The sequence below is a fragment of the Indicator indicator genome, chromosome 5 (assembly GCF_027791375.1).
Source record: "Indicator indicator isolate 239-I01 chromosome 5, UM_Iind_1.1, whole genome shotgun sequence".
NCBI lineage: Eukaryota > Metazoa > Chordata > Aves > Piciformes > Indicatoridae > Indicator > Indicator indicator.
Genome location: NC_072014.1, coordinates 9,074,840 through 9,101,942, shown reverse-complemented (window position 1 = coordinate 9,101,942; position 27,103 = coordinate 9,074,840). Strand labels below are relative to the sequence as shown.

At 42.2% G+C, this 27,103-nt stretch overlaps 1 protein-coding gene across 1 annotated transcript in view; it reads left to right on the top strand.

Annotated features, from left to right (window-relative positions):
* The window catches only part of HECW2 (HECT, C2 and WW domain containing E3 ubiquitin protein ligase 2), a 100,457-nt gene that overhangs the window by 28,544 nt on the left and 44,810 nt on the right, over window positions 1-27,103 (top strand). The window contains exons 2-8 of the mRNA XM_054381514.1: window positions 3,064-3,171; window positions 14,741-14,835; window positions 17,566-17,641; window positions 19,423-19,592; window positions 22,417-22,559; window positions 24,161-24,261; window positions 25,663-26,997. Of these exons, the coding sequence (XP_054237489.1) occupies window positions 3,064-3,171; window positions 14,741-14,835; window positions 17,566-17,641; window positions 19,423-19,592; window positions 22,417-22,559; window positions 24,161-24,261; window positions 25,663-26,997 (2,028 nt within the window). The remainder of the gene's footprint in view (window positions 1-3,063; window positions 3,172-14,740; window positions 14,836-17,565; window positions 17,642-19,422; window positions 19,593-22,416; window positions 22,560-24,160; window positions 24,262-25,662; window positions 26,998-27,103) is intronic.

Sequence of the window (27,103 nt, the reverse complement as noted above, 5' to 3'; positions counted from 1 at the left end):
TCTGTTGCAGTGGCAGTGTGCTTGTGGGCAGAGTATTGCTGGTTTTGTCTTCACTGCTGCAAAGGAGACTTTTCTTTCATGAAAGGGCTGAAAATCCACTTTTCTTAAATGCTGGATTTTATGAAATAAGGTGTAAGTAAAATGTAACTGTCAGCTCAGAATTCGAGACTCGATTCATGTAGGACTTTTTCTGAAGCTCATGAATGACCCTCTGCAACTTACCATATATTTAGTGATCTTAAGAAAGTGAACGTCAGTTGCTTGTGCCGTGATGTTGGGAATCTCACTGCTAAAGGTGTATTTATTTTATTGCTTCAGACTTCCTTGATTTGTTGAAATTTTCATGTATATGGGTATAATACTCCACATATCTTGGGATTACAAACAAATGCTTCTCCAGCTGATTAAATACAGAAATCTAGAAGAGTTAGATCATGCTCAGGGAGGTGTTTTTCTGTCATGTAATACGTCTTCGTTTACCTAGGCTGAACCAAAACACTGCATAATTTCAGACTTACCTGTTTCAGATAACTGTGGATTTTTTAAAGCATCTGCTTGCTTTTGGTAGTGCTGGTTTGGTTGTGTGGTGGACCAAACTAGGCACTGCTGAAGATTTGCTGGGAGTTAAGCTACGCATCACATGGCTTCTCAGAGTTCTGACTGGGGAAGATAACAGTGGGGCCTCTGGTTAGGAAGGCACATTAAAAAAACAAAGTAAAGAAATAAGTCAGCAGTGTTTTGTTTTGTTTAGAGTGTCTTTGCAAACCACATACTGAGTTTTGGGGGTGTTTTCAGGCCCATGGGATGATTTTAAAGTCTGTGCTTCCAGAGTTCCTCTTTATAAAGCTTTGAAATAAACACATGGATGACATACAGCTTTCTTTAGAAGTTTTTTGCTGTAATGAAGAATAACCCTGCAGGCTTTAAGTTCTTAATGCCTGTGTGCCTTGATTTGTAGTGTGTGCAGTTTATGTGCTATTGGGAAGAAAGGCTGAGGGAAATGGGATTCAGCCTGGCTAGGAGGAGGCTCAGGGAATACCTTCTTGTGGCCTTTCAGTACTTAGAGAGGCCAGTCAGAAAGCTGGAGGCAGACATTTTAGCAGGGCGTGTTGTGGCAGGACAAGGGGTGACGGTCTTAAAGTAAAAGAGGGAGATTTAGAGTAGATAATTTTTTGCAGTGAGGCTGGTAAGACACTGACCAGAGAGGTGGTGGATGCTCCATCCCTGGAACCATTCCAAGTCGGATAGTCTGGGGCTCCAAGCAACCTGCTCTAGTTGCAGATGGCCCTGCTGACTGCTGGGGGTTTGGACTAGATGAGCTTTAAAAGTCCTTTCCAGCCTGGTGTATTCTATGATTCCATGTTGATTCCACACAAAAAGTTAGGCCTGAGAGTATTATATGCTTGAAGATCGCAGGTATCGGGAGAAACCTCCTGTCCCTTCTTGTTGTCATTTTGATAATTACGAACCTAGCTTGGACTCATCAGGATATTGAGGTGTTCAAATTGCAGCTTTCTAAAAATTCTCAATGTTGCCCATGCCTGGAGGCATAAAAATGTTGGCATTTTGCCATCGCTGCCTTGTGGAGAAAGTTTCTAACATATTCTTACTCATATTCACAAAAGTCCAGCATATGTCTGGTAATGCTTTATGTGCTGGTTTGATGGGACCTGCATGTAGAGACTGCACCAGTTGTGATTCAGTAGATTTACTGTGCATACATTAAGATGAGCAGTGAGAATGGAAAAGAGAACAAGAAGCTTTAGTATAAGTTTATATTTTTAAGATGAAAGAAAGAAAGCTGCATTGCTTATTGTTCCTTCATACGTAAATGCAGGTGACGATGCTGTCGTTTATGTTCCTACTAAAGTACAAAGAAAAGCTGCTTGGATGGAAAGGGTGCATGGAAAGTGAATTAAGCTACAGAGGTCTGAGTCCTTGGTGAACTCTCTTATAGATTGCAGAATGTAGGTAATGTTTGTTCCAGTGTAGGTAATAAAACAGGATTTGATTATTTTTTTAACTAAGACTGAAGGGTATTGAGCATCACTGGCAAGAATAAAGATGTATTTGTGGTTGCAGATCTAATTGCCTAATTAAGAAACAGCTGCCTAAATGCACTTGTAAAATGCTATGCTGCAGACTTCTGGTGGTGTTAGTGTGGGAGGGGAATTTCAGCCACCACACTATAACATTCTTCTACCAAAGAGTGAAGTTGTATTTACATCAGCTTCCTCTGGGTCATGGTAACTAACCTTTCAACCCTGTCAAACAGCTTCTTGCTCTGGTTTTCTTTTGTTCACACTACGTTCTGGGTGCCTCAACACAAGCTGATAAATGAAACTCAGAGACCCCAGGACCAGTGTTTGTTACTGCTAGGACACAAAGCTTAGTTTGAGAGGGGGAAATAATCTGCAGACAATTAGCTATTTGCCTCTCTGTTTTCTCCTTTGAATGTATCTTGCTGAATCTCTCACTTGTATATTGGTGTCAGTTCTGTGCTTTGAGCCTCTGTCTCAGCTTCACTGGTAAGAAAGAACACTGCGCCTGCCAGGAAACCGAAACTGCTATTTTTTGCTGTGTGTATAAAAACATTCCCTCTAGTTTCTAAAACACAGGAATAGATTGAAAACTGAAGTAAGTCGTGATACCACTACTTATAATTCCATGCTTCCTAGCTAGGGAATGAGTGCTAGATCTTTACATCACGGAGCAGGACCGCTCTGTAATTGGTGTGGCAACTGTGATTAAGTTTCACTCAGCTGTATGCTCCCAGTAGCACCTCTGTTGAGTTTGGGAAGTTTGTGAATTTAATACTTTACCTTGGCACGTCACCTCTTACAGGAAACCATGTAATTACTTTGGCTGTATGTCTGTCTGCTCAGTCTGCATAAACCGAGCTGTCAACTGTAAAAAAATGTTTTCCCATTTTGTTTTTTTTCTTTTAACTTTTTCTTTTTTAACACAAGTTATTTTCTGTGTCTGGGCATCTTGAGAAAGCAAACCAAGAAAACTGCTAGTGTAAATCCTGCTTGACAAATGAGTTTTTCTTTTCTCTTTCAGATGAGAACTCTCCAGCCAATTTCTGGGATTCCAAGAATCGAGGAGTGACTGGCACACAGAAAGGACAAATTGTCTGGCGAATTGAGCCTGGCCCCTATTTTATGGAATGTGAGTACCTGTTTGTTCAGCCCATATCCACAAGAAACATGGTTTTGTGTCAGGACAGGTCAACAGGATGGCATGTGATACACAATTTGTCAGTTCCTTTGACAGACCAAAAAACCTGACCACATTGCTCTGAGACAGCACTTCCCAGTGTGTTTGTTGGGCATGATAAAAATGGAGTTGAGTTCAGCTGTACATCTGTATTCTAGGAGTGTTCCTAGGCAGTGTGCTTTAGTTCAGGGGAGGAGGAAATTCCCTTGCGATGTCCTATGGCACATATGTATTGAAAGTCCCTTCCAAAGAAGATGAACATTTCAGCAGGACAAACATTAGTTGTAAATGAAGGAAAAGATAGTAAGCTAGTAGTGCTTGCTGCTGTTTCTGTTAGCTTTGTCTCTAGGAAGTGCCAGCCTCCTGTCCAGTTACATAGGGATTTCTCGTCTGAAGTTTTGTTGCACTGGAAAAATCCAGTGGGTGATTTAATTTTGAAATACTGAGTCTGTGTGACTGGAAGAAAAAGTCTTTAGCTGAAGACTTCTTTTTCTCCCAGTTTGGAAAGCCATGCCACTCCCTTAGGCAGCCAGGAGTTACAGGAAGCTGACCTACTCTGCTGCATCCTTGCTTTTTAAAAAAATATTATTATTTCTTGACTTAGTTTTGCTTTTTGATTAAAAGGAGATATCTTTCTATGTAAGATATATGATCTCCTAAAGAAATTGATGTTCAAGTCCTGGGATGTTGTGTCAGAGCTTGCTGGAAGCTCTGGTATGCCAAGCATCAAAGTGGCAATCAGTCCCAGAAGAGCTGTGAGCTGCTCTACCACCTGTTTAGCCTCACAGCAATGAATCTCCCTTCTAAGTCAAAAATACTCCCACTCTGTTCCTTGACATGTGCTGCAGTGCTGCTAACTGTAGATCTTGGCAGAAGTTTTTATTATAATTAGCTGATATAACAGTAATACATGTATTTTAAGAGCTGCTGTATACCCTGTGCTATTAATAATTATTAAAACTTCTTATTTCTAGAACTCCTCATTGAATCTCGCCAATTTGCCTTTGACATTATATGCAGCACATGTCATTAGCAACAACAAAAAAAACTTTCTTAGGATAAAATTAAATTAAATTCCAGGAGTTCATTACGGGAAAAAAAAAAAAAAAAAAAGATTGACCTGAAGATAAATGCCAAGAAAATAATAAAGAACAAGGTAATTAACTTTTCTGGTGCCAAAGACAGTGGTATATTAAAGCAAATGTCAAAAGAGCTCATTGTCTCATCTTCCTTGTACATACACTACTGGTGGTGTTGCCAATATGGACAATTTGACTTGAGGAAGTTTCTCTGTCTTTTAGGTGAGGCTCGTTAACACCATTTTTACTTACGTGAGTAGCACAGGCTAGTGCTTCAAGAATGAGTAGTTTAAAATCAGCTGCCACTGTCTTTGCAACTAACTGTACTTAGCAGCCAGCTGATGGAAAGAGTGCAGGATACACATTTCATTGGTTGTGCTTAGCTCTGCTCATGAGCAGTTCTGCTGCTGCGCAATGAACAAGAGACAAGCAGTTACGCAGCAGGTGAGAACCGGGAAAAGGAATGTATATGAGCATGTGTTGCTGTAGCACAGGGCATGGCAGAGAAATATGTCAACAGTGACATTTGTGTTTATAGTGAGAGGGTAAAAATTGTACTGAAACACTTAACTAAATTCTGGTGACACTTTAAACTAGGAGGCTCCACAGATACAGTAAATATGTGCCTAATTATTGAAACTAAGGTATCTCTGATGCTTTAATTACCATTATTGTCCAAGTTGTGGAAAGAACTCTACAGCTGTAGGCTTTTTGTGCTTAGAAATATCTTTGCTGAGAGGCAAAGTGTATCAGGTACAGATCCGTGGTATTAGGAATTTGTCATATTTACTCCTCACAGCAGATCCTTAGTAACTTGACTGTGCTTCTCTAGGAGTGAAAGGAGCAACTGGAGAACAGTCCCAAATTTTGTAGTAGTGCCCCTGAATTCTTGAATCACCAGCTATCTAAAAAAGTTTCTCTGGCATCAAATCCAAAGGGTTAAATTTAAGGCCATTGACCCTTAAAAAATTTTTCTGGCAGAACTGGAAAGAGATCAGTTTATAGTATTTGTCTTGCCTTAACCTCCCCTTCAGACTAAAGGCCAGCTCCTTCAGCCTCTTCTTATATGTCAACTTTTCTCCGTCTCAATCATCTTCATAGTCCTCTGCTGTTACCTCTCTATTTCCTTTATGCTCTTGAACCTAGTGATCCAAAGATAGGCATGAAATTGCTCACCAGCACCGAGAAGAGGACAGTAGCTTCCATCTGTCTGCTGGCCACATACTTTCCAGCGTAGCCTGTGAGCATGAACTGGCTCATACTCAATTTGGTGTCCATCCTGAGCCAGCTCTGGCAGTGAGGATTGATGCTTGTTAACAGGGTTACATCGAGTAATTACAATAATATATTAGGTTTTACAGTCCAAACTAGCCTGAAGTTGTCTTTTTGGCCAGAAACAAATGGAAGTTGCTAATGTTGAATGATGAGTTGAGATCAGTCAGCGTGTACCCTGTCCCAAAGACTTTGTGGTTTTTTCCTAGCAGTGTCAGAACTTGGGGACATCACATGTCTTGTCACCAGTCATCTGAGAGCTTTGTAGGGTGAAGTACAGAGGATGAGGTCATCACTAACAAGCCCTGTGCAAACAGATCTCATGGGAAAGGAGTATTTCTGTTTTAATTGCATTAACGTTAATCAATGGGAGTCAGCTGGGTTGGCCCTTGGATTACTTCTGCAGTCCTCAGATTTGTGTCTTTTAGGAAAAGCATCTTAAGCCTTAACTTGGGAAGCCAGTTTTCCATAAGCATGGTTATAAACTTGGTAATAGTCTCACTGAGGTCTGTGGAATGTAAGCTGATGTTTTAAGGCAGGCCTTGGATAAGCACTTTCTGAGTTTCTCAGTAACTCAATTTTCCAGTCATTCCATTTATTCCTCTTAAAACCCTCCCTATGGAGTCAACATTTCCTATTTCCCAAGGAAGTAACATGTAAAGCCATAGTTTGCCATCTGCTCTGTTCAGATCAATCAACCTGCAGGAAAAAAGGGCAGGGAGAGCTGCATCATCATACTAAAACTAGACATTAGTTCACCCCAGAGCATCCAAATTAGCAAAACAAAGATGATCAAAGAAAACTCACTTGCTTTAGACAAAAATCAATACAAAAATTTCTGTAGACTCTACCCTGAGAAGGGGGAATCAAAGGAATTAATAGTGAAATAATGAGAGATTAACTTAATGTATTCCAGCCTCTTGAGAGGAATGGCTGAGGGAAAAATATGCAAAGGAGAAAGGAAATAGTGGCAAAGCAGAGTCCAGCTCACCGTCACAACAGCTGGTGTCCTTATGCTGTCACCTGAGGACAGAGGTTTCCCTGGGGAAGGAGCAGAAGTGCCACATAATCATGAAGGGGAACTCAGTCAGTTTAAAGAAGGTGAATATGAGCATCAATATCCCCAAGATGCTGACATAATAGAGGTGGCTGTAAGACATCCTGCTTGATACAAGCTGCTGCTTGTTTCTAAAGTGCAGTTGCTCAGTCAGCTTTCTGCAGTATAGGGGATGACAGGTTATGTTGGAGGGGCCATGGGAGGGGGGTCCTGTAGAGTCACTGTCATGCTGCATGTGACCGGTCTTTGTGCACTTCCATATGCCAAGTGCCCAGAAGTTTACAGTTGTGCAGGTTCTCCTAGGTAAGACAGGCCAGGGGCTATTTTCTGCTGCTAGGAGAAAGTGCCACAGCATGGCATATGCCTATGCAGCCAGCCTTCCCCATGTCAGGGATGCATGCTGTTCAGCAGTATGGATGGTCCTGTGCTTGCATTCAAGTTCCTGCTGTGGTCCTGCCTGATTTATTGGTACAGGTCTAGGCCAAGAACCTCCTTTGAGACTGTACTGGACTTGGATTTGTAAGTTACAGCCTAAACCCCATGTGTATTGATTGAAGTATCTACAAGAAACATCTTCACCTACTTTACCTGTAGTGTGAAGTCCTTGTTGTTTGTAACATTCGATGTCACAGCCATTGCTGTGAGCAGCACAGAGATACATTGATTTCCATACATCTCCTTACCCATGCTGTGGCTTTATGTCTTGAGCAGTAATGCATAGTGGCAGCTGTGAGGATTCATCCCGACTGCCAGTCTTGTCACATCAATCATTTCCAAGTCACCCTTGGGATGTTTGTGGTTAAATGACTTCTGGTGCCTCACTGCAGTGCTGTGGATAAAGGAACAGCACAGATGCTGTCCTCTTTGTGCTTAAAATCTTGGGTTTGTGGCATGCATTCAGAAAAGATGATAATCTGTGCATTTGCATTGCTTGTTACACAGGAGGTTTTGTGTGGAGTTCTCTCTATTCAGTACCCCTTTCAGTGAAAAGGCTTCCCACTGGAAGAAGCTGGATTTACATGAGACATTAGGAAGAAATTCTTCCCAGTGAGAGTGGTGATGACACTGAAACAGGTTGCCTAGTGGAGGCTCCAAGCCTGGATGCAGCCTGGTCTAGTTCAAGGTGTCCCTGCCCATGACAGGGGCTGGAACTAGATGATCTTCAAGGACCCTTCCAACCCAAACTGTTTTATGATTCTTTGAAATTATAACCTTGAAAAAACCCAGTGTATTGGGGCTGAAAATGCCATACTTTGTAGCTAGTGGAATGAGCTCCCAGCTTCCTTTTTGTTAATAAAACTAATAGATAATTGAAAGAATAAAATCTCAATTTAATAATTGAACTTGATGCGCTTTTAGCATTTAGGGGCTGCTGTAGCAAAGAGTTGTTGTTACTGGAGATATGAGCAGAGTTTGGTGCCTTTTGGTTTTGACCAAAGTGGTCAATATTAATTATGCAATGACTTCATTCCTCCTACCCAGTTGTGTTTTGTTTTGGTTTTTGTTTTCTTTTTTTTTTTCTTTTTGACCATTTAAATTAAACTCTTTAAAGGTCATGGTTTTCTCACATGGAATTTTTCTGAGCCCAGAATATGTGTCTCTGTAGGGCCATTCAACCAGTGCCCTTCTAGTGGTCTGTCAGGGGACTGGTGGTTATTGTCCCTACCCTATTTATAAACACATTCTCTGCATTAGAAACACTTCTGTTACTCTCCTATTTATAGCTTTTGTGTCTTAACAGCTATTTTTGAGTAGCACAAATAACTGAAGCAACATCAGGTCTTGTATTTTTTACCTTTGTGGCAAGTCTTGTTGACTTCCTTAAGCACAGAATAGCCCCAGTCTTTGGTTTAAAGGTTAGTGTTTTGTGCTTTGCCAAACTGGAATATAATAGGCCATGCTCGTGGCTGTAAATAAGAACATCCAGTGGACAGCAAAGCAAGCAGGACTGGCAGTAGGCTCTGTTACCTCAGCAACCATTTGTCCAAGTGCTTCCTTTTGAAGTGGGTTAGATGAGAAGAGACCACACATTTAATGTTCTTGAGCCCAGTTTATCTAAAACCTTTCTGTAAGTCAGCTTAAGTAATTTTCTGGTGTTCTGGTTTTAGTAATTCCTTCTGTAAAATAACTTCTGTGATATGCCTGCTGAGAGAGCCCACAAGTACCTGGGAGCAGCCAGCTTTAGCACTCGGGTTCTGCTGCTGTTTGCTAAGTTGTGCTCTTCCCAGCAGGAACTAATTGGAATGGTACGTGGTTAAAGTGTTGCAGAGAATAGAGTGATAAATGCCCAAACAAAAAAGCTTCACTGAACTGTCAAGCTAAGGAGAAGAAATTCAGCTGGCAGGATGTGCAGAGTGTTTCTAAATTTCTGTAACACTCCATGTGGTATTTGGGTTCAGATGGGAAAAATTGGGGTTTAACCCAGTGCCTTTTTCCTGCACTGTAGCTTTGTAAAGCCTGCATGCGACTGATTGAATTTGTTCTGGTGACAAAATTTCCTTAAACATATTTTGCAGAGCATGAACTCATCTGAAAAGCATGAGAACATGTCATGTCAGCAGTTTCCTCATTGAGTGTTGAAGGGTGCATCTTCAGGAATGCAGCTCAGGTTGAGAACCACCTGGCTTGAGAACAGCACTGTGGAGAGGGACCTAGGGGTCTTGGTGGACAAAAGGCTCAACATGAGTGAACAGTGTCCTGTGGTGGCATAGAAAGCCAACAGGATGCTGAGTTGCATTAGTAAGGGTATCACCAGCAGGGATAAAGATGTCATTCTCTACCAGCACTGGTCAGGCTGCACCTTGAGTACAGTTTACAGTTTTGGTCTCTACTACATAAGAAGAATGCAGATAGGCTGGAAAGGGCCCAGAGAAGGGCCACAGGAATGATCAGAGGACTGGAAGTCCTGTGGTATGGAGAAAGGCTGAGAGAACTGGGTTTGTTCAGTCTTGAGAAGAAAAGGCTTAGAGACCTCATAACCATGTACAGATACGAGAAGGGTGGCTGTCATGAGGAGGGAGGCTCCCTTTTTACAAAGAGTGCCATGGTAGAGACAAAGGCTAATGGGTACAAGTTGCTACTGGGGAGGTTCAGACTGGATGCCAGAAAAAGAAATTTCACCATTCAAACTATGAGACATTGTAATAAACTCCCAAGGGACGTGGTGGATTCACCTACATTAGACAGTTTCAAGGCCCACCTTGACAGGGTGCTGGGCCATCTCACTTAAACTGTATTCTTACCCTGAAAGGTTGGACTACATGATCCTTGAGGTCCCTTCCAACCTGGTATTCTATGAATCTATGTTTATGTGTGCAGAGAGACATGGATTCAGCCCTGGTGACTTCTAGCATATCTAGCTGCAGTGTGCAGAAAGAATTAGCTGCTGTGCAGTTCCCATATGGTTAACCAGGAGCACTTTTTGCCTCCACAACCTGTTACAACCCAGCTAGGATTTGATTAGTCCTTTGGAGGTGTCTCTGCCCACCTCTTCTTAGTGGAGTGTGGTTCATTTCACAAATAAATACACAGTATGGTAGGGGTTGGAAGGGACCTCTGGCGATCGTCCAGTCCAACCTCCTGCTAATGCAGGACCACACACAGCAGGTTTCCCAGGACCACTGTGTCCAGGCATGTAGGGGATCTCTCTAGAGGAGACTCCACAGCCTTTCTGGGCAGCCTGCTTCAGGACTCCAGCACTCTCACAAAGAAAGAAGTTTCTCTTTATGTTCAGATGGAACCTCCTGGGTTCTAGTTTGTACCTATTGCCCCTTGTCCTGTCACTGGGCACCACTGACAAAAGCCTGCCCCCAACGCTTTAACTCTTGCTGAGCATTAAGAAGATCCCCTCTCAGGCTGCTCTTCTCCAAGCTAAACAGCACCATGGCTTTTAGTCTTTCCTCCTCACAGAGATGCTGCAGGCCCCTCAGCATCTCTGTAGCCCTGTTTTTCCAGGAAGCACATGTATGTTCCTGAATTATCAGTCTCCCAGAAAGAATGCATTCTTCTAGAGTTACATCCATGTGTTTATGCATTCCAAGTTCATGTATTCTGAGGATCTTTCTCCCCTAAAACAAGTTTTTTGATGGGCAGTGCTAAAGGCAGTAAAAAGGTAGTTGAAGTGGGGGGACTTTGGGGAATTGGTGGTGTTTTAAATGCAAGGTGTTATTTGGTGTAAGCTGATTTCTTTGTTGTTGGAGAGGCAGGAGTGCATGGTCCACAGAGGGAAGTACAATGCTGTAATTTCATGCAGGGGTTCCTTTGAAATTCAAATGTCAGTGCATGAGTCCCAGAAGTGTTGCTTAATTCCTGTGTTTTTATGTGATGGACCTGAGCCATAAAACTGGCTATAAAATGATACCAGCTCTTGGCTTTTAAAGGGCATTATGGTTTTACAGAGTGTTCAGATATATCACTTTTTATGTGACCGTGCAATGGCTTTTCAAGAATCATAGATACCTCCATTTAATTTTTATCTTATTTTTAAATGACAAAGGACTGTCTTGGTGTCTATATGATGACTTGGAGGAACATCAGTGACAGTGGGACATGTATGATATCAAGAACACAGAGCTAAGTACAGTCATGTCTCTCCTCCTTCCCCTTTCCCTCCCAAATTAAAACACTCTTTGATCTGACATGTCCTATTTTTCCTTAATGAGACAGCAAACAGTCCTCTGGTCAGGTACAGGATGTCTTTCCCTTGCTGGATTTACTGCCATTGGCTTTTCCATTACAGATCACATACAAAGAAAGCTAATTGATTTGTTGAGGCATGCAGAAGTAGGAATGAAGAGAGAGAAGTGCAGGTTTTCTCCCCTAAAGGAAACATATGAAAGCAAAGTGGCAGGAGAAATGAATGAAACAGGGAAGATCCTGGAGGTGACACGTGCTGTTGTGCAGCTTACAGTGGAGAGCAATTCAGGAGTTAATCTGAATTAACTCCAGAATTGTTAAACCCAGTTCTCTGAATATTGAAGTCCTCTGTGCAGATAATTGAACTTACTTCTGCGGGTGTCTGTAGGGCCTTAGTTATAGGTAGTTCTGTTGGGAGCAGTGCCAGATCCCTATTCTCAATCTATCTGGAATTCAGGAGTCCACTAATCAAGAGAACTGTTTCTATTTTATCCAATAACATAGTACAAAGATTGTCAAAAAGCTAGATCCTCAGCTGTTTTGACTGACAGGCTTCCTCTGAGATTCCTTCTACTGTTATTAACTGCAGTTTCTAGCATTATTAGCCATGAATAAAACGGCTTGGCTGTGTCTGATCCTATGAAGGGATTGTGTTCTTGCTGTGTACAAGATCCAGCCTTGGCAAACCCCTGCACCCTTTGGCACATCTGCATGCATGTGATGGGCAGCCCAGTTTTCAATTTCATGCTGAATTTCAAGTACAGCTTCTCTTGTGTTAATGCCCTTGACACGATGCTCACAGCAGGTCTGCCATTTCTCAGAGTAGTGCTGTATAAAGCCCAGACTAAATCAGTGCTGCTGCTCCTGGGAAGTGGACGGAAGTCCCCACATATGGTTTGAAGTGCTCTGCTTATCTAATTCTACCAGTTTGCACCAAAGGTTAGTTTTTTTTTTTAAATTTAGTTTATATGAAAGGGACCATCAGGTCTGTTTTTTCACTCACTGTTTTCTTCTGTCACCAGTCACATACAGGACTGTCTGGGGGTGGAAGCAGCAGGTGATAATCTTTCAGCTGCTAGATTCTTTTCAGAAGGGATGAATTGAGAGAAAATAGTCAGTGACAATAGACTGAATAAACAGCAGCTCTAGAAACTCTAAGAATGAAATTTGAGTTGCAATAAAGCTGAGCAATGTAGCCAGCAAGTGGAAGTCTTGGTGGAATGGTTCCTTGCCATAATACATTCGCAGTGCTCAAGACCCGAATCCTGGTTACCTGATATGTGCATTTTGCAATGTGGAGAGTCCAGCACTTGGTGTAAATTCTGCCAGCTTTCACAAGTGCTGAAATTCCAACTCTGTGGGAGCTAGAAACTCTTCTCTGTCCATTTGGATCTAAGCACTGTTGGTAGGCTAATAGAAATGCTGTTTAGGAAGAACCTGCAGGTCCTGACTTGTACTTTTTAGGTCTGATAAAATGGAGGTTATTAGAAATCCTGTCTGCATTTCAAATTTTGCCGTGAAGCCTGTGATAAATAGAGCATGTTTTGACTGTGTGTGTGAACTCAGCTGTGAGGAGGAGGAAGTGGGATCAGCAGCTACTCCACCTCTGACGTCCCTGGAGGCACTGTCAGCCAGACACTAGCCTTTGAAGGCTAGTTCTGAGGTGCCTTCTCTTTGTTCTGGGAGGAAGATAGTAAATAAATGTTGAGTTATAACTGCAGCAAGTTTTAAAAATACATAAACAAGCAATCCTTTTTGGCTGAGGAGGCTTGCAGGATAGATTTCTGATCCTTGTGAGAAGGAAAAAGTTGGTATTTTATCACAGCCTTCAGGGAATCATGCCCTGTGTGTCTCAAAACCTTATCCCAAACATTGTAGTTTTGTACTTTTGGGGTAGCCAAAATACTGTTAAGCCAAGTCAGAGGAACTGACTTTGCCAACGCCTCCAAGTACATCTTCTGGTCTGTCTGCTGCAGTTTCTGCATGCCTGTGGCTATTCCTGTAGCCTTAGGTAAGCCCTAATCAACCTTGCACAGGAGAGTTATCCCAGCCAAGGAAAGCAGGGACATTGTTCTACACAGAGAAAGTCCCACAGGATGATGGGCAGCCGTAATTTTAACTGTTCTGCTGGGCTGGAAGAATGCAGAAAAATGACAGTGGAGATCAGGCTTCAGCTCAGCTCCATACTCTTTTGTTTGCAGTAAATGCAGCTTAGCAAACAAAACTTGATTCAGTGGGACCAGTAAGATGGTGTAACATTTGCCTTACCTGTGTTCCAATATGAAGTGCTCCATGCTTCCTTCAGATGTCATGCAGCTTCTTCCAAGGCTGACCAGAATCCTAAGTAGCAAATGTCTCAGTAAGCCTTTTTCTTACTGATCATATTGAAATAGAAGCAGAAATACAAATGTGCAGAATTAGGTAAGTTACTTCATTTGTCTGTTAAGTAAAAGAAGGATTCTATGCATAAAGAGGAGATAATCAGCTGCTCTGCTCTTAATTTCCTGTTGGAGTATTTCTGGAGACAGATCACTGAATGGTGGATCCTACTCGTATGGCATGAGCTTTCAGGAGTTCTGTCACGACCAGGTATCCTGTGCCAACCCTGGGCAGCAGGGGAGGTGGTACTGAGATTCAGAAACTCCCTCGGAGTAAATAAAAGTGAACCGAAGCCAAATGGATGAGGAGTTGGGTTTGGTAGAGCCAGTGAAAAACTCTTGATAACAGACTGGAGCAGAGGGAAAATGAGAAGAGAGAAGAGAGTGAGAGAAAAAGCACACACGAGAGTTAAGAAGTGAAAGAAAGATGGCACCACCCTTGGTCCCTAGAAGGTCTCATGGACACAGTCCAAGTTCTTGGTGATGGGTGTACATTCCAGCAGGGTCTTCTGTCATAAATGCAACACGTGCACCCTGGAAGTTGTGGTCCTTTTATACCTTTTTGGCAGGGGTGTGGTCTCTCCGAGTTGCAAAAAGAGGGGTGCATGAGGAAGGTATGTACAGGGGATGCCATCGGCCTTCTCCTGGCACTGTTGCGGTGGTTTTAAAGAGGGGATTGCCACCTCCACAGAAATTATGCCTTGTCATTGTTAAGCCATCTGCCGAGCCAGCAGTTCTTCTCCAAAGCTATGAAGAGCTATCAAAGCCACCACCCTGTATATTAAGACCAGGTAATGTCACACCTTGTTTGAGACAATAGAATCGTTAGGGCCTATCATTCTTGCCCTGCCACACATATTCTTTTGAGGCCATAGAGTCCTTGGGCTGTCACAACTACACTACACAGCATATTAATAGCTCTGCGCTGTGACCAGACAGACTTGCACCTCCACTCCTACCAAAATGTCAGACTATCTGCAGGGCTAATGTCCAAACTTTAAGAGACAAAAGTGAACTCTTCTTTCCTTTTAGTTGCCTCTGCTTTGCTCGGTGTCAGTCCTGAAGGGTTTGATGTGAGCTTTGTTTTGTTTTGTTTTCAGCCGAAATAAAGATCTGTTTTAAATACTACCATGGTGTTAGTGGAGCTCTCCGAGCTACTACTCCGTGTATCACTGTGAAAAATCCTGCTGTGATGGTAAGTTCAGCCTCTTTATTCCTTGTTTTCCTATAAGGTGATAATATTAACTCTCAGACAAACCTATCAACACAAGGCTCCTAGTTTTACCATTGTCTGTAATTTGTCGCAAAAAAAAAAAAATTATATTGCCTGATGAAAATCACCCAAGTTGGGAAATGCTTTTCATGGGTTTGTGTTGTTCCTGATAAAATACCAGCAAAACGTTAAGGAGCTGAACTGAGATCTTTTATGCTGAGAATTAATTTTGCTTGATTTCAGCTTTGAGGCTTACAGTTAATACCATAATAGAAATTTTTCACACTGGTTGTGTAACCTAAACTGAATCCCTGCCAAAGTTTTCCATTTCTTCCTTTTTGTTAATATTAAACCCAAAAGCATTGCTTAGATAGCAATTGTTAGTGCAAAATTGAAACAGGACAAAACTCTGCTCTGGCAGATTTTTTAAGTGTTCCTGTACCACTGGAATACAGTGATTCTCTGACTGCTGAGAATGATTGTTGCCTTACTATACTTCCATTATGAGACTTGTTCTTTGGAAATACTAAAAGTTGCAATGGAGTGATTTTAGTTATTTAAATAAGTAGTGGCAGAAAAAGAGCCTTCCAAACCTGGATCCAGGGGCTTTGGATGGAAGTAGTTTATCTGATAGCCTCACTCTTCATTTGACACAGTTTCGCCCTGCGTTGGATTCATTGATACTAGCTGACAAATCTTCAAGATCACATCTGTCAGGATGGTGTCTTTACAGCTGCAGTGTGAAAGATCTAGTAGAGTACAGGTTGCACAGACTGAATGGCTTTTATTCTGATCTTGCACTTTTCCAAGTGCTTTGGACAAGCAACTGACATTCTGTTGTGTTCATTGGAACTAGTGTAAACTCATGGCCTGATCTAGCCTGCAGAAACGCTGCCTTACACCCAGAGAGATAGCCTGGGTAGTGCAAAGATCTAAACGTGTGCCCACGTGAGGTTTTGTACTTGTCACAGAGAAATTGAAATTGCTGTTCAGAGTGTAATGGAACAGGAGAAGGTTCTATAGCCAGCCATGGAGATCTCTGTTACAGTCAATTTTTTTACAGCTGGAGCATGGGCAAAGCCTGTTTTCTATAAAATGAGGTGATTTACAGTGTAAACAATATTATTCCAACGGAGTTGGTGATACAGCAGTAGAATGGGTACAAAACAAGGAAGGCCGTGGTGGTGGTGGGTAAAGTTGTTAAGAAGAAAGCAATATATTAGAATAAGCCAAAAGAGTAAGCTGGGATAGATAGCATTCATCTGGCCTTGCCTGGGCTGAGTCACCATCCCAGCAACATCCCATGGGAATCTCTCTGTAGGTGAAGGCATGCTGACCCATCTGGAATGAACCCATTCCTTTTGATACTCTAATCATTCTACTACCACCTCTCACTGATTATGTGTCCATACAAGTCACTGGTGCAGTGATGTCACCCTGGCTGGGAAGGGGACCGTTTTGGGCATTCTGGTGAGAAATGTCTTACCCTGAGAACTGGGGTTCCTCATGAAGCCAGCAGTGAGAGAGAGGAATAGACTGGTTGATGAGCTCTTGCAGGCATGGTGTGTTCCCTCATGAGACATACAGGGACATCTGGCATCAACACTACTGCTGATTCTTCACCGATTTGTTACCTATGAAATACTTGAGATTTACAGTGGGAGGAATTCCATCTATCTGATAATTCTGGTGAAATCCCAGTGTGCTTGCTGATCGTCATGGGAGTTAATTGAAAGCTTAATACAAAGCAGGTTCAGCTCCAGAATAATTTATGAAACTGGTAACTTCAACCAAACCTTCAATTGCTCAAAACTACTTCACATACTTCACCTGCATACGTAGCTGTGTAAGTTTTTCTGCAGCTTATGTTTATATTGTTCAATACAGCAGATGCCTTTCTGTTCTGTCACAAGTGTTTAATCCTCAGCACCTTGTCTGGCTGCAGCTTTTTCATCAGGCTGTTGCCTCTTCCGCCCCTGAAGTGCAGTGCCTACCTGGAGAACTGTTGGGACTTGAGAGCTCCATTCATGACAGATTATTCAGCTGGATGCACCTCTCTATATTGCAAAGCAAATGCTTCTGCTAGTTGAAACAGCTAGGCATTGATAAGATATTAATACACGAGAAGCTTTGTATTTGGAAATGGTGCTTTGCCTAATGAGGAATTTCATTAGAGACCCAATCTGAACATCTCTAAAGCTAAGGTTTTAGGCCACATTTGTATTTAGGTATCTGATGCAGGAGCTTTTGTTCATGGATCTGAAGGCCTTTGTTAGTCTCTCTTTGATCTCTTTGCTTTTTTTTTTGTTGCACAGTAAATTATCTATTTGTGGAAAGTGGCAGAAGTTACACATGCTGTCACTGGCCAGCTCAGTGCTCTGGTATGTACTGCCAGGCCACGACACTGATTTTCTCTTATAAAAGAGATGCCTATAAGAAAATACAGCCCACTTTGCTCTGATTCACAGTGTCTGCATGCCTATCAGCCTATACATGTTCTGCTTGGAGGATTCCAAGTCCTAGTGTATTAGCAGTGCATAGCATAAATCATAGATACTGTCCTAGAAGCAAATGCTGTCTGTCTGTGGTAATAGTCAGTAGCTGGTCAGATTCTTCCTTGCAAACTACCGTACAATTGTACTATCATCCTCAAGCATGTACAAAGCAGATAACAATTTCTGTATTTTATTTAATTTTTCCTCTCTTCTTCAGATGGGAGTAGAAGGCATGGATGAAGGTGCTTCTGGAGCCCAGCACTCGAGGAAGTTAGTCAGCTTTACTCTATCAGGTAAAACCCAATGCTGCTCTCTTTCACAGAACACTATTTTAAAAAAAAATGCTGGTTTAACTGGCAGCAAAGATTGGTTTCTTCATTAGCCTCTGTAGGAGCACACTCCAGTGGCTTCAAAGAGGTCGGTTCTTCACAACTTCTATTTGCAAACAAGCCAGAATCATGAATCTCCAGGAGTGGAAGAAATGGATTAGTTGAATCTTAGCATTAAAAAACTTGGAGAAAGAGAGAGCTCTCCTCAGATTGAAAAGTGGAAAACTTAGCCTCTAAATAAAATGCCAGCTGGTTCTATCACTTTGAAGTAGTAAAAAAGGCAATGGCTGAAAACGGTGGTTTCCAAAAGAAAAAAATCTTGCCTTGGAGCTCTGCTGTCATAGGTGTAGGGGTGTGGTCTACCAGTCTCACTTGTTTTGATTAGCACTTTATTCCACGGGAAGTCTTGTGTGAGACTGAAACACATTCAGCTTGAGAAAAGATGGAAAGAATGTACTTCTGAACCTCGAGGAGCTGATAGTGAAAACATTTAGAGACTGTAGAGGTAAAGCAGAAAAAATTACCTGCTTTTTGAGATGATCATTGAGCAGTTATCTAGGAAAGAGATGATAATGTACTGTAGCACTGTAGAAATAATTTGTGAGTTCTGAAAACCCTGGTGTGTTTAACAGAAGGTTGTGACTCACCCTGAGGAGCTCCCTAAAGGCACGTTGGAAGGTGTATTGATGTAATGTATCTCCCAGCACATCTTTTCGTTGCTCATTTGCATGTGTGAAGTTGTTGCTTTTAAAGGCAGTTACCCTTTATTTCAAGGTATTTCCACCGTGTAACTGAATTTTAAATGTTGGTTTTGAACGGTTTTACTTACTCCACAGGAATGACATTTCCTCTCAGCACAGTGAATTTCACCTGCATTTGTAAAGTGCTCACCCAAGTGTGGATGTGCCAGTTGCATTAGAGTTATGAAACCTGCATGCAGAGCATGTCAGGATACCTAAAGAGGCAAGACACAAAAATCATGTGCTTCAGAAAACCTAAACAGAGAAATACCTAACATCAGTTACATTGCATTATATTAGATTACCAAATATCTCTTCTCTGTTCGTGTTGAAGCTTGAGCTATAATTGAAGTCTTCAGGTGTAAGAATGTGCAGTTGAGAAAAATTATTTATGGTTGCAAGAGCTGCAATACTGAGGTAATAAGCATTTTAGGGAGCATTTAGGAAGAAAGAAGCATTTTCAGAAATCTTTGGTTCCTTTTATGTGAGATACTTCACCTTCTAAGTTGTGAGAAAGTGTGCATCACAGTCCAGAGCAACCTTGATAATAAGAATTTGAAGTTGTTTATCAAAGTCTCAGCTTCAACAAAGTGTGAGTTTGGTATATTACCTCTCATAGAGTTCATCTTAGCTGCTTCCCCTTACCTAGAAACAGAGCAAGGCCTGTTCGTGAGTTTTTTTTGTTTGAGTGGAAGTACCTTACACATTGAGAAGCCTGTTTGTAGGTGAGCTACAAGTTCATGATTTTGTTTTACAAGTGACTGGAGGCTTAAAAAGTAAACGAGGATGTTGATAGCTTTCCTCCTCCCTATATTCTTGTGGGAAGACTTGACTGCCTGCTTTAACTGTCTTCTGTTCACTGGATCCAGTCAACATCTGAGTAATTTCAAGTTGTTTTACTTAGTAGTTTATGATGAATTGGTATCCTGGCCAGTATATTAGGAATGCATTGCTTTTTGATCTGGCTTTAATTATCTTAAGTCCCTTTTCCTTCCTTCTTTGTAGATATTAGAGCAGTTGGGCTTAAAAAAGGCATGTTCTTCAACCCAGATCCTTACCTAAAGATGTCCATTCAGCCAGGCAAGAAGAGTACATTTCCTACCTTTGCTCATCATGGCCAGGAAAGAAGGTCAACTATCATCAGTAACACAACTAACCCTATTTGGCACAGAGAGGTAACGTATCCCTTCTGAGAGCTGTCTGCCAGCTGATGCCCCGTACCAGCCTTGTATTTTCTCTTTATGCGTTAGTCCCTGCTCTGTAAAGGCTGTGGGCTGATTTTACAGCTACTTATTTAAACTGACAGAGAAATTGTAGTAATTTTAGGAACCCTGTTGTGGGATAGAAGCAGCTATCATCTGTGTATTTCATCTGCACTGCTGTGAGGTTTTCATTCTCTTCCCTACTAACGAGAGTTGAACTCACTCAATAGCCATATGGATGTCTTGAAACTGCAAGAATAAATTAATTAAAATGGATTATATGTTGTGAGAAAACTCTTCAAGAGGAGGCATTTATGCTTGGTGATTGCAGCAACTGCTCATTTGGAAATGATGCTCTTGTTGTGCACAGCAGGTTGCAAATTTTCTGTTCCATCAGGCAGAGGGGATGGAGGCTGTTGGGTGTAGCCACTGTATATAGATTTTTGCCCCAAAGGTCACAGGTCTTCTCAACGAGATCCAACAGAACCTTTTCTTGCACTGGAAGCCTTTCAAACAACATGGTGCTAATTTAGAAAGTATTTCTTGATGCCTGGTAAGATCATTCTTCCACCTTTCCTTGATTTGGAAAGGAAAGCCCGGGGAGTCATTACAGCAGCACTCAGCAAGGAGGAACAAAAAACCGCAGTTGAACAGAATCCATCTTTCCAGATTGGGTAAGCCGTGCAGGGCTCAAGAGAAGGAACTCAGTCCCACCAGTGTCTGAGCACAGAAGAGCCAGGCTGTGCCTTTGGAGAGAAATGTTTGTGTGGGATGAGGTGAAAATACTGATACAAGTCCACAACCCTCCCGGGCCCAGCAAGCAGTGTTCTTGATCGGAGCTTATTTTGTAATGAGCAGATGCCTGCACTGTTTTTGAGTGTTAATGTGTTCTTTGGGAAGAGAGGAAAATTGAGTGGGCTTTTGAAAATGTTCTCACAAATCACAATCAAACCGAAGAAGCAGGAAAGCAGAACAGAGCAGGGCCAGCCTTAGCTCTACTCTGGGGTGTTTGGTTGAGGAAGGAGTGTAGATGTGTGGATGTTACCAAAAAAAAAAAAGAGTTGTACATTCTAAATTGGTTCTTCATCTTTCTGTTTGTCCATTCCTCTATCCAGCAGAAGGAAAGAAAACTGCTCTCAGCTTCCCCCTTTTTTCTTCTCCAGTTCTCCTTAGTTTTGAAGCTTATTGGAGAAGTGATAACACTCACTGGCACACACGTTGTATCAGCTTCCTTTAGCTGCTGTTTCTTCCCTGTAGCCACATTCTGACAGCAGCTCATGATCCCATTATGTATGCTGTCCTCCTGGTGCAGAACTGATCCTGGCTTACATCTACTTTCTGCAAAATAGTGTGCAATTTTATACCAAATTGTGAGTGACACATTCTTAAGTTCTGTTCATCGCAGGAGCCCAGCTCCCCAGCATGAGGAGTTGTTTTCATTCCTGACCCAATTTAATGGCTGTTTAGCTCATATCTGCAGCTGAACTGAAGAGCTGTTCGTTCTTCAGTACATCTTCAGCTCTCTAGCCAGGTATCTATTACGCATTGTACTTGGGATGTGATTTGCTCAGGGAGTCTTAAAGATGGTAGATAGTAAAAAGTATAACCAGATGAACTCAGTTTCTTTGAGCAGGTTACACCATCCTTCTTTGCTTGTTTATTTGAAATATCCCCAAATGCAGAGAAAAATGAAAAGTTTTTGATTTCTAAGCTTGCTTTCCTAAGGGAATTTGTCACCACACTGTGTGTACATGTGTGTGCATCTGACAGCATGCCTGCTCATGTGTTTGTCCTGAACCTCTTTTAAATCTTTTGAATGTCTTCAGGCAGATTTGACAGAGTAGCACAGTGAAGTACTGTTGATCTACAAACAGCAGGAAGTGATGCTAGACTGAAGAGAGGAACTTTGATAAAGTTCTGTCGTAGGGAAAGGTGGAAGAATGATCTTATTAGTCATCAAGAAATCTTTTCAAAGCTAGCACCATGTTGTTTAAAGGCTTGAAGCACAGAAAAAGGTTATGCTGGAGCTTGCTGAGATTTGTAAACTTTAGGGCAAAAATCTGTAGAAAATTTTCTTCCTTTAATTGCAGTGCTCCTGAAAACACTGGATTGCTGTTTGACCTTTTGATTCCCTCATACATACAAAAAATTGCCAGGAATGGTGTGGGAAGGAAAGTTCACTAAGCACAGCCCAGAGTAAGACTCTGTTCTCTTTCCTCCTGCTTCGGTGTGGCTACCTGATAGAATAGAGCAAGGATTCTGTCTTTTTTTTCTTGCTACTGTCCAAATCAAAAGAAGCACTTGAATAGAATAGATTCATAGAATAGAATCGTTTCAATTAGAAAACGTCTCCAAGATCATCAAGTCCAACCATTCTTTAACTTTAGCAAGGCTGGTTCTAAGCCATGTCCCTCAGCACCACATTGCTGCCTCTTTGGAACACCACCATGGATGGGGATTCAACTAGCTCCCTGGGCAGCCTGCTCCATCCTTAAGATGAGATACATTGCTTTCTTCTTTCTGACACAGACCATGGAAGTGCTTTTATGCAGCACAGCTAGTTACTGAGCGATTGTTTTCAAGCTGTGTGAGTGAGGGGACATGGGTTTCCTGAGAGGCTAGTTCCATGTGCAATCCCACAGTGCCTAATGACTGATGGTGACATCACTTTGCATTATGGAAACTGCTGTCATCAGGTGTTGCTTTTGGAGCTTGCTGCACACTAGTAGTGATTTACCTGCGTACTTGCTGGATAAAGATGTATTGATGTGGTGTCACATATGTTCTTTCCTTCCAGAAATATTCTTTTGTTGCACTTCTAACAGATGTCCTGGAAATTGAGGTTAAAGACAAATTTGCCAAGAGTCGTCCCATCATCAAGCGCTTTCTTGGGAAATTAACCATACCAGTTCAGAGGCTGTTGGAGAGACATGCAATTGGGTAAATGAGTGCACTCTTAATCCTGACCTCTGCTCATCAGGGGGACTCAGCACCTAGAGAACTGGTGCTGAGCAGCCTTTCTGCCGTGCTGGCACACACCAGTTAATTTTTACTGCACCTGTAGTAAGAAATTCAGTAGGAAATGTAATAGTCTTGAAACCTGACTGGAGGAAAACAGCATTTCTGACCCTGTTCTGGGTGCCTGTACCCAGCTCTGGGTACACATGTGTCCAGAATTTGTTCTCAGCTCAATTTCTTTACACAAAAAATTTTAACCTCACAAAAAAACTCTTGTTACCTTCTGGCTAGCTAGTCTAGAAGCAAAATATTATCACAGGGCTACAGGGTTGCATGAAAATCATTTAGAAGTAGATTTTATTACATCACTTCTTTTACAGTTCAAGTATTTTTAATTATCAGTTTAAGAATCAGAGATTTAACACCTGTTCATCTAATTGGCCTTAACTGCAAGGCTGTGACTCCTTATTTTCAGAGTGTTGGTGGTATTGCATCATTGAAGTGGCTTTTTGACATGAAATGTGCACTGCTGGGACTCAAAATTCACCTGTGGTGAAAAAAAAATTCTCATGTTCTGATAGCTGACTTCTGGTATAAAGATGCAAGTCTCATAGAGTCTTTTAAGATCTTTTATACTTCATGATGGTTACTGGAGGGGACCATAGCACAGTGAAGTGGATGATCCAATGAGGCCTTTGTGCAAAATGTGCATTGAGAAGAGCCTGAACTTGAAATTAAGCACTGTGATAGATTGAAGATGTGAAGCAGGAACTGCATTTAGATGCAGAATAACTGCAACTTGTTCCTGTAATGACATTGCATTTGTTCTAGTCTGTCACTCATATTGCAGCAGGAGTGCTCCCAGTAAAGGAGAGATGTTCATACCAATACATTTGCATACATAACAACAGTTTTCTATGGAGGTCTTCAGAACCTCACTCTTCTCCCTTCAGCTGTCCCAGCTGTGCTGTGAATCCTGGCTGTGCCTAATAGGAACGTACAGCCTAGGATGTATAGCCTAGGATCTGATCCTGAGTCTCAAGCTGATGCAAGGGCTTAATCAAGTCTGAGTCCCATTGAATTCAATAACTCTTAAATATATTTGAAGTTAAATCCAAGAATTAATAGCTTTTCTAAACAAGAATGCAGAAGTGCTTTATTGAATGAGAACTAAAATGTGAAGAAATTGAGTATTTTGTCTGTAGTAAAACCCACAAGGGGGAAGAAAGATTATTAATTATAAAGCATTGGGTTGGGAGAAGGAGTAGATTACAGGAAAGGGATCCTTTACAGTTTGCTTTCTTTAGGAGTTAAGAAGTTTAGGGATATTTAAGATTTACTGAGGCACAGTCTGTGTTTGGCAATGATCAAAAGTAGTTTGATAGGTTGTTTGATCTGTTTAACTAAGGGGATTTTACACTATTGTTGGTGTTTGCGTTTTTCCACACAAGCCGCAGAGTATATGGCTGGTTTTAAGACTGTAATAGAAATGACCATCTGTCATAACGACTTTTATCTGATAAGAGCCTTTGATACAAAATAGTGGGAAATTAAAACCAGCTGAAATGTCTTTGGTTTTGCAGAGACCAGGTTCTCAGCTATAATCTTGGCAGAAGGCTCCCAGCAGATCATGTAAGTGGGTATCTCCAGTTCAAAGTGGAAATCACATCTTCCGTTCATGAAGGTGAGAATTTGTCACTGATCGGCATCTCCAGGCAGTCATATGCAGAGAGTTTCTATCTGTTTCTGTCTGTGGGACAGCATGCTTTCTGTCTGTGGTAGTACACTTCATGTACAGTGCCTCTACTACAGATTTTTCTCTTTCCCCAAGTTTTGGTATGCCAGGCTCTGCTTTGGAGGTGGTACTACACCAGAACTTTGTGTAAGTTTTCCCGTTTTGTTAGGCAGATTTTAAATGACCCTGCTTGGAATGGATAATCGAATGTGTTGTTTCTCTTGCCGTTGTAATGTCTTTGCTCTGTATCACCTTTGGCTGAGATAAGCAGTTGCAAGAAAGATTCCAACTGTGCTCTCATGTGGATTGCGGTGTCCTGTTCCTCTCTCACAGGACTGTCATGCTTAGAACCCAAAATATCTGTTTTGGTTGTAGAATACATGCTTCCTTTAGGCAATTCTTTTATTTCCCTTTTGATCCTGTTTGAAAGCAACTAGCAGAGCACGGCTGGTAGGTATATCTTCATTACATCATGTGTGTCTGTTGAGATGTTTGTGATCTTAGATTCTCCTTCGTTCAGCTTGTTGTCATCTCTGATACGGAGATGCTGCTCTGTCTTTTAACTTGATACAAACTTTTTTGTACCCACGTAGTCTTGTATTTCATTCATATTTTTGCTCTGTCACCATTATAAAATTTCTTCTGTCCTCAGTCCTGTTTTTTGCCAGGCACTTTGGTTCACTGATCTCACTGGTTTCTTACAGATGGGTACAGCCACTTACAACTTATTCAGCTCTTGTGCCCGTTTAATTTCCATGTGGGGAGTCTTCGTCTTGTCTCTCAAATGAGATTTCCCTTCTCTATTACCATAGCATACCTACCATCTCATGGACTTAAGGGGTTTTCCATTCTTGGCAGTGGAAAGTCCTATAAATGAACTCAAATGTTGCATGTAGAATTTGATATCTATACACAATTTGTGATTCCTTGTGTGATCTCAGGTGATGGTTTGCATGCTGCTAGGTAGGGGTGTAGTGACAGCTGGTGTCAGTGACTGACTGTGTAAATCCTGCTTTTGGATACAAGGAATATGCTGTAGAAAACACGTTGCATGGTTGTGAGGCTGGTTTTACTGACCATTTGGCCATACTCTGTCTTGTGAAAGGAAAATGGGAATCCTTAAAGTCATACTTGACATCCCTTAAATTTTCTGTATCTTACAAATTACTCTGTAATTACTGATTAAATACTTCTCTTGATTTAATTGTATTTTCTTCTATTACTTGTCTGATGGAAATAAGTGAACATCTCAAAAGTTGTGGTTTTTTCCTATCACTTCTGTGATGCAGACAAAGTAGAATGAACTGTCTTCTGCCTTGTGTTTTACATTCAGGCTTTGTGTCTCTGCAGATGCTTCTCCAGAAACAGTTGGCACTTTGCTAGGAGTGAACTCTGTAAATGGAGACTTGGGGAGCCCCTCAGATGATGAGGACATGCCAGCAGGACATCATGACACATCCACAGTGTGTTCCAACGGTCCAGTCCTCGAGGAATCTTCTGGAGAAGCAATCCTGAGACACCCTTTAAGGACTAGTACAACTTTGGAAACAGACCAGGATGAGCTGACTTCCAGTATGTCAAGATCGTCACTGACCAGAGGTCGCCAGGACTCTCTAAATGACTATCTGGATGCAATAGAACACAATAATCATCCCAGACCCGGGACCTCTGCCTGTAGTGAGCGTCCACGTGGAGCCTCCCCAAAACTGAGGAGTAGCTTCCCTACTGACACAAGACTTAATGCTATGCTTCACATTGACTCAGATGAGGAAGAGCATGAGCTACATCAAGACCTGGGCTTTCCATCTTCCTTGGAAGATGATGGTGGTTTGGTAATGCTTAATGGTGCTACAAGAAGTGTGGAAAGAAACGGTTTAAGTAGCTCATCAGATCAGGTAATGCAAGGGTCTGCAGAGAATGAAAATGTGATAGCCTCTGAAGCTCCTTTGTCATCAACAGATGACCAGCAAGAGACTGCCCTTGAGCTTCTTCCCCCATCACAGCCAGCAGGAGATGAAAGCCTGCAAGGTGCCCAAAGCGAAGCAGCAGCCCAGGCTGGCAGTGAGTCATGTGCTGCTCCAGAGGCAGAGCAGCCTCCTGGCAGTGTGGACGCGGGAGCAGCCGATGCTGCTGCTGCTGCTGGGAGCAGAAGGGGCGTTAGTGAGACAGAATCCATTGACCAAGGGTCTGAACCTTCCCAGATGTCTTCAGAAACGGAGCAGAGTGACCCTGCTCGCACGGAGAGCGTCAGCGAGGCTAGTACCCGGCCAGAAGGGGAGAGCGACGTGGAGGGGGCGGACAGCTCCTGCAACGAAAGCGCCACGGTGCGGCGCTCGTCTGTCGAGATGCGGGGCTCTTCCTCCGAGAGCGCCCGCTTTGCAGAGACGCCTGCGTCCTCTTCACAAGAGGAGGAGGAGGGCGCTTGTGCCCCCGATGCAGGTGGAATTGAGCCAGGTGCTGAAACACAGGACACTGCAGGTACTTCAAGTTCTCTGCCTGCAGTGCAGTTGCCCCAGGAGGAAGCACAGGAGGCTGAGGCAGGCGAATTACAAGACCAAGAGGAAATCTGGCAACGAAGAAGCCTGCAGGCGGCAGCTGCCAACAGCCAGTCTCAGGATGATGAAGTTGAAGGAGCCCAAGCAGCTAGTGAGGGTGCCACAGCACAGGTGGAAGGAGCTACTGGAGGTAACAACTGCAGGAGGTGCTTTCTGAAGTGACCTTTCTGCAGCCAGTAAAAATTGTTTTAAAAATTAACATTTAAAAATTTCTCAGCTGTTACCTTCCGAGATTA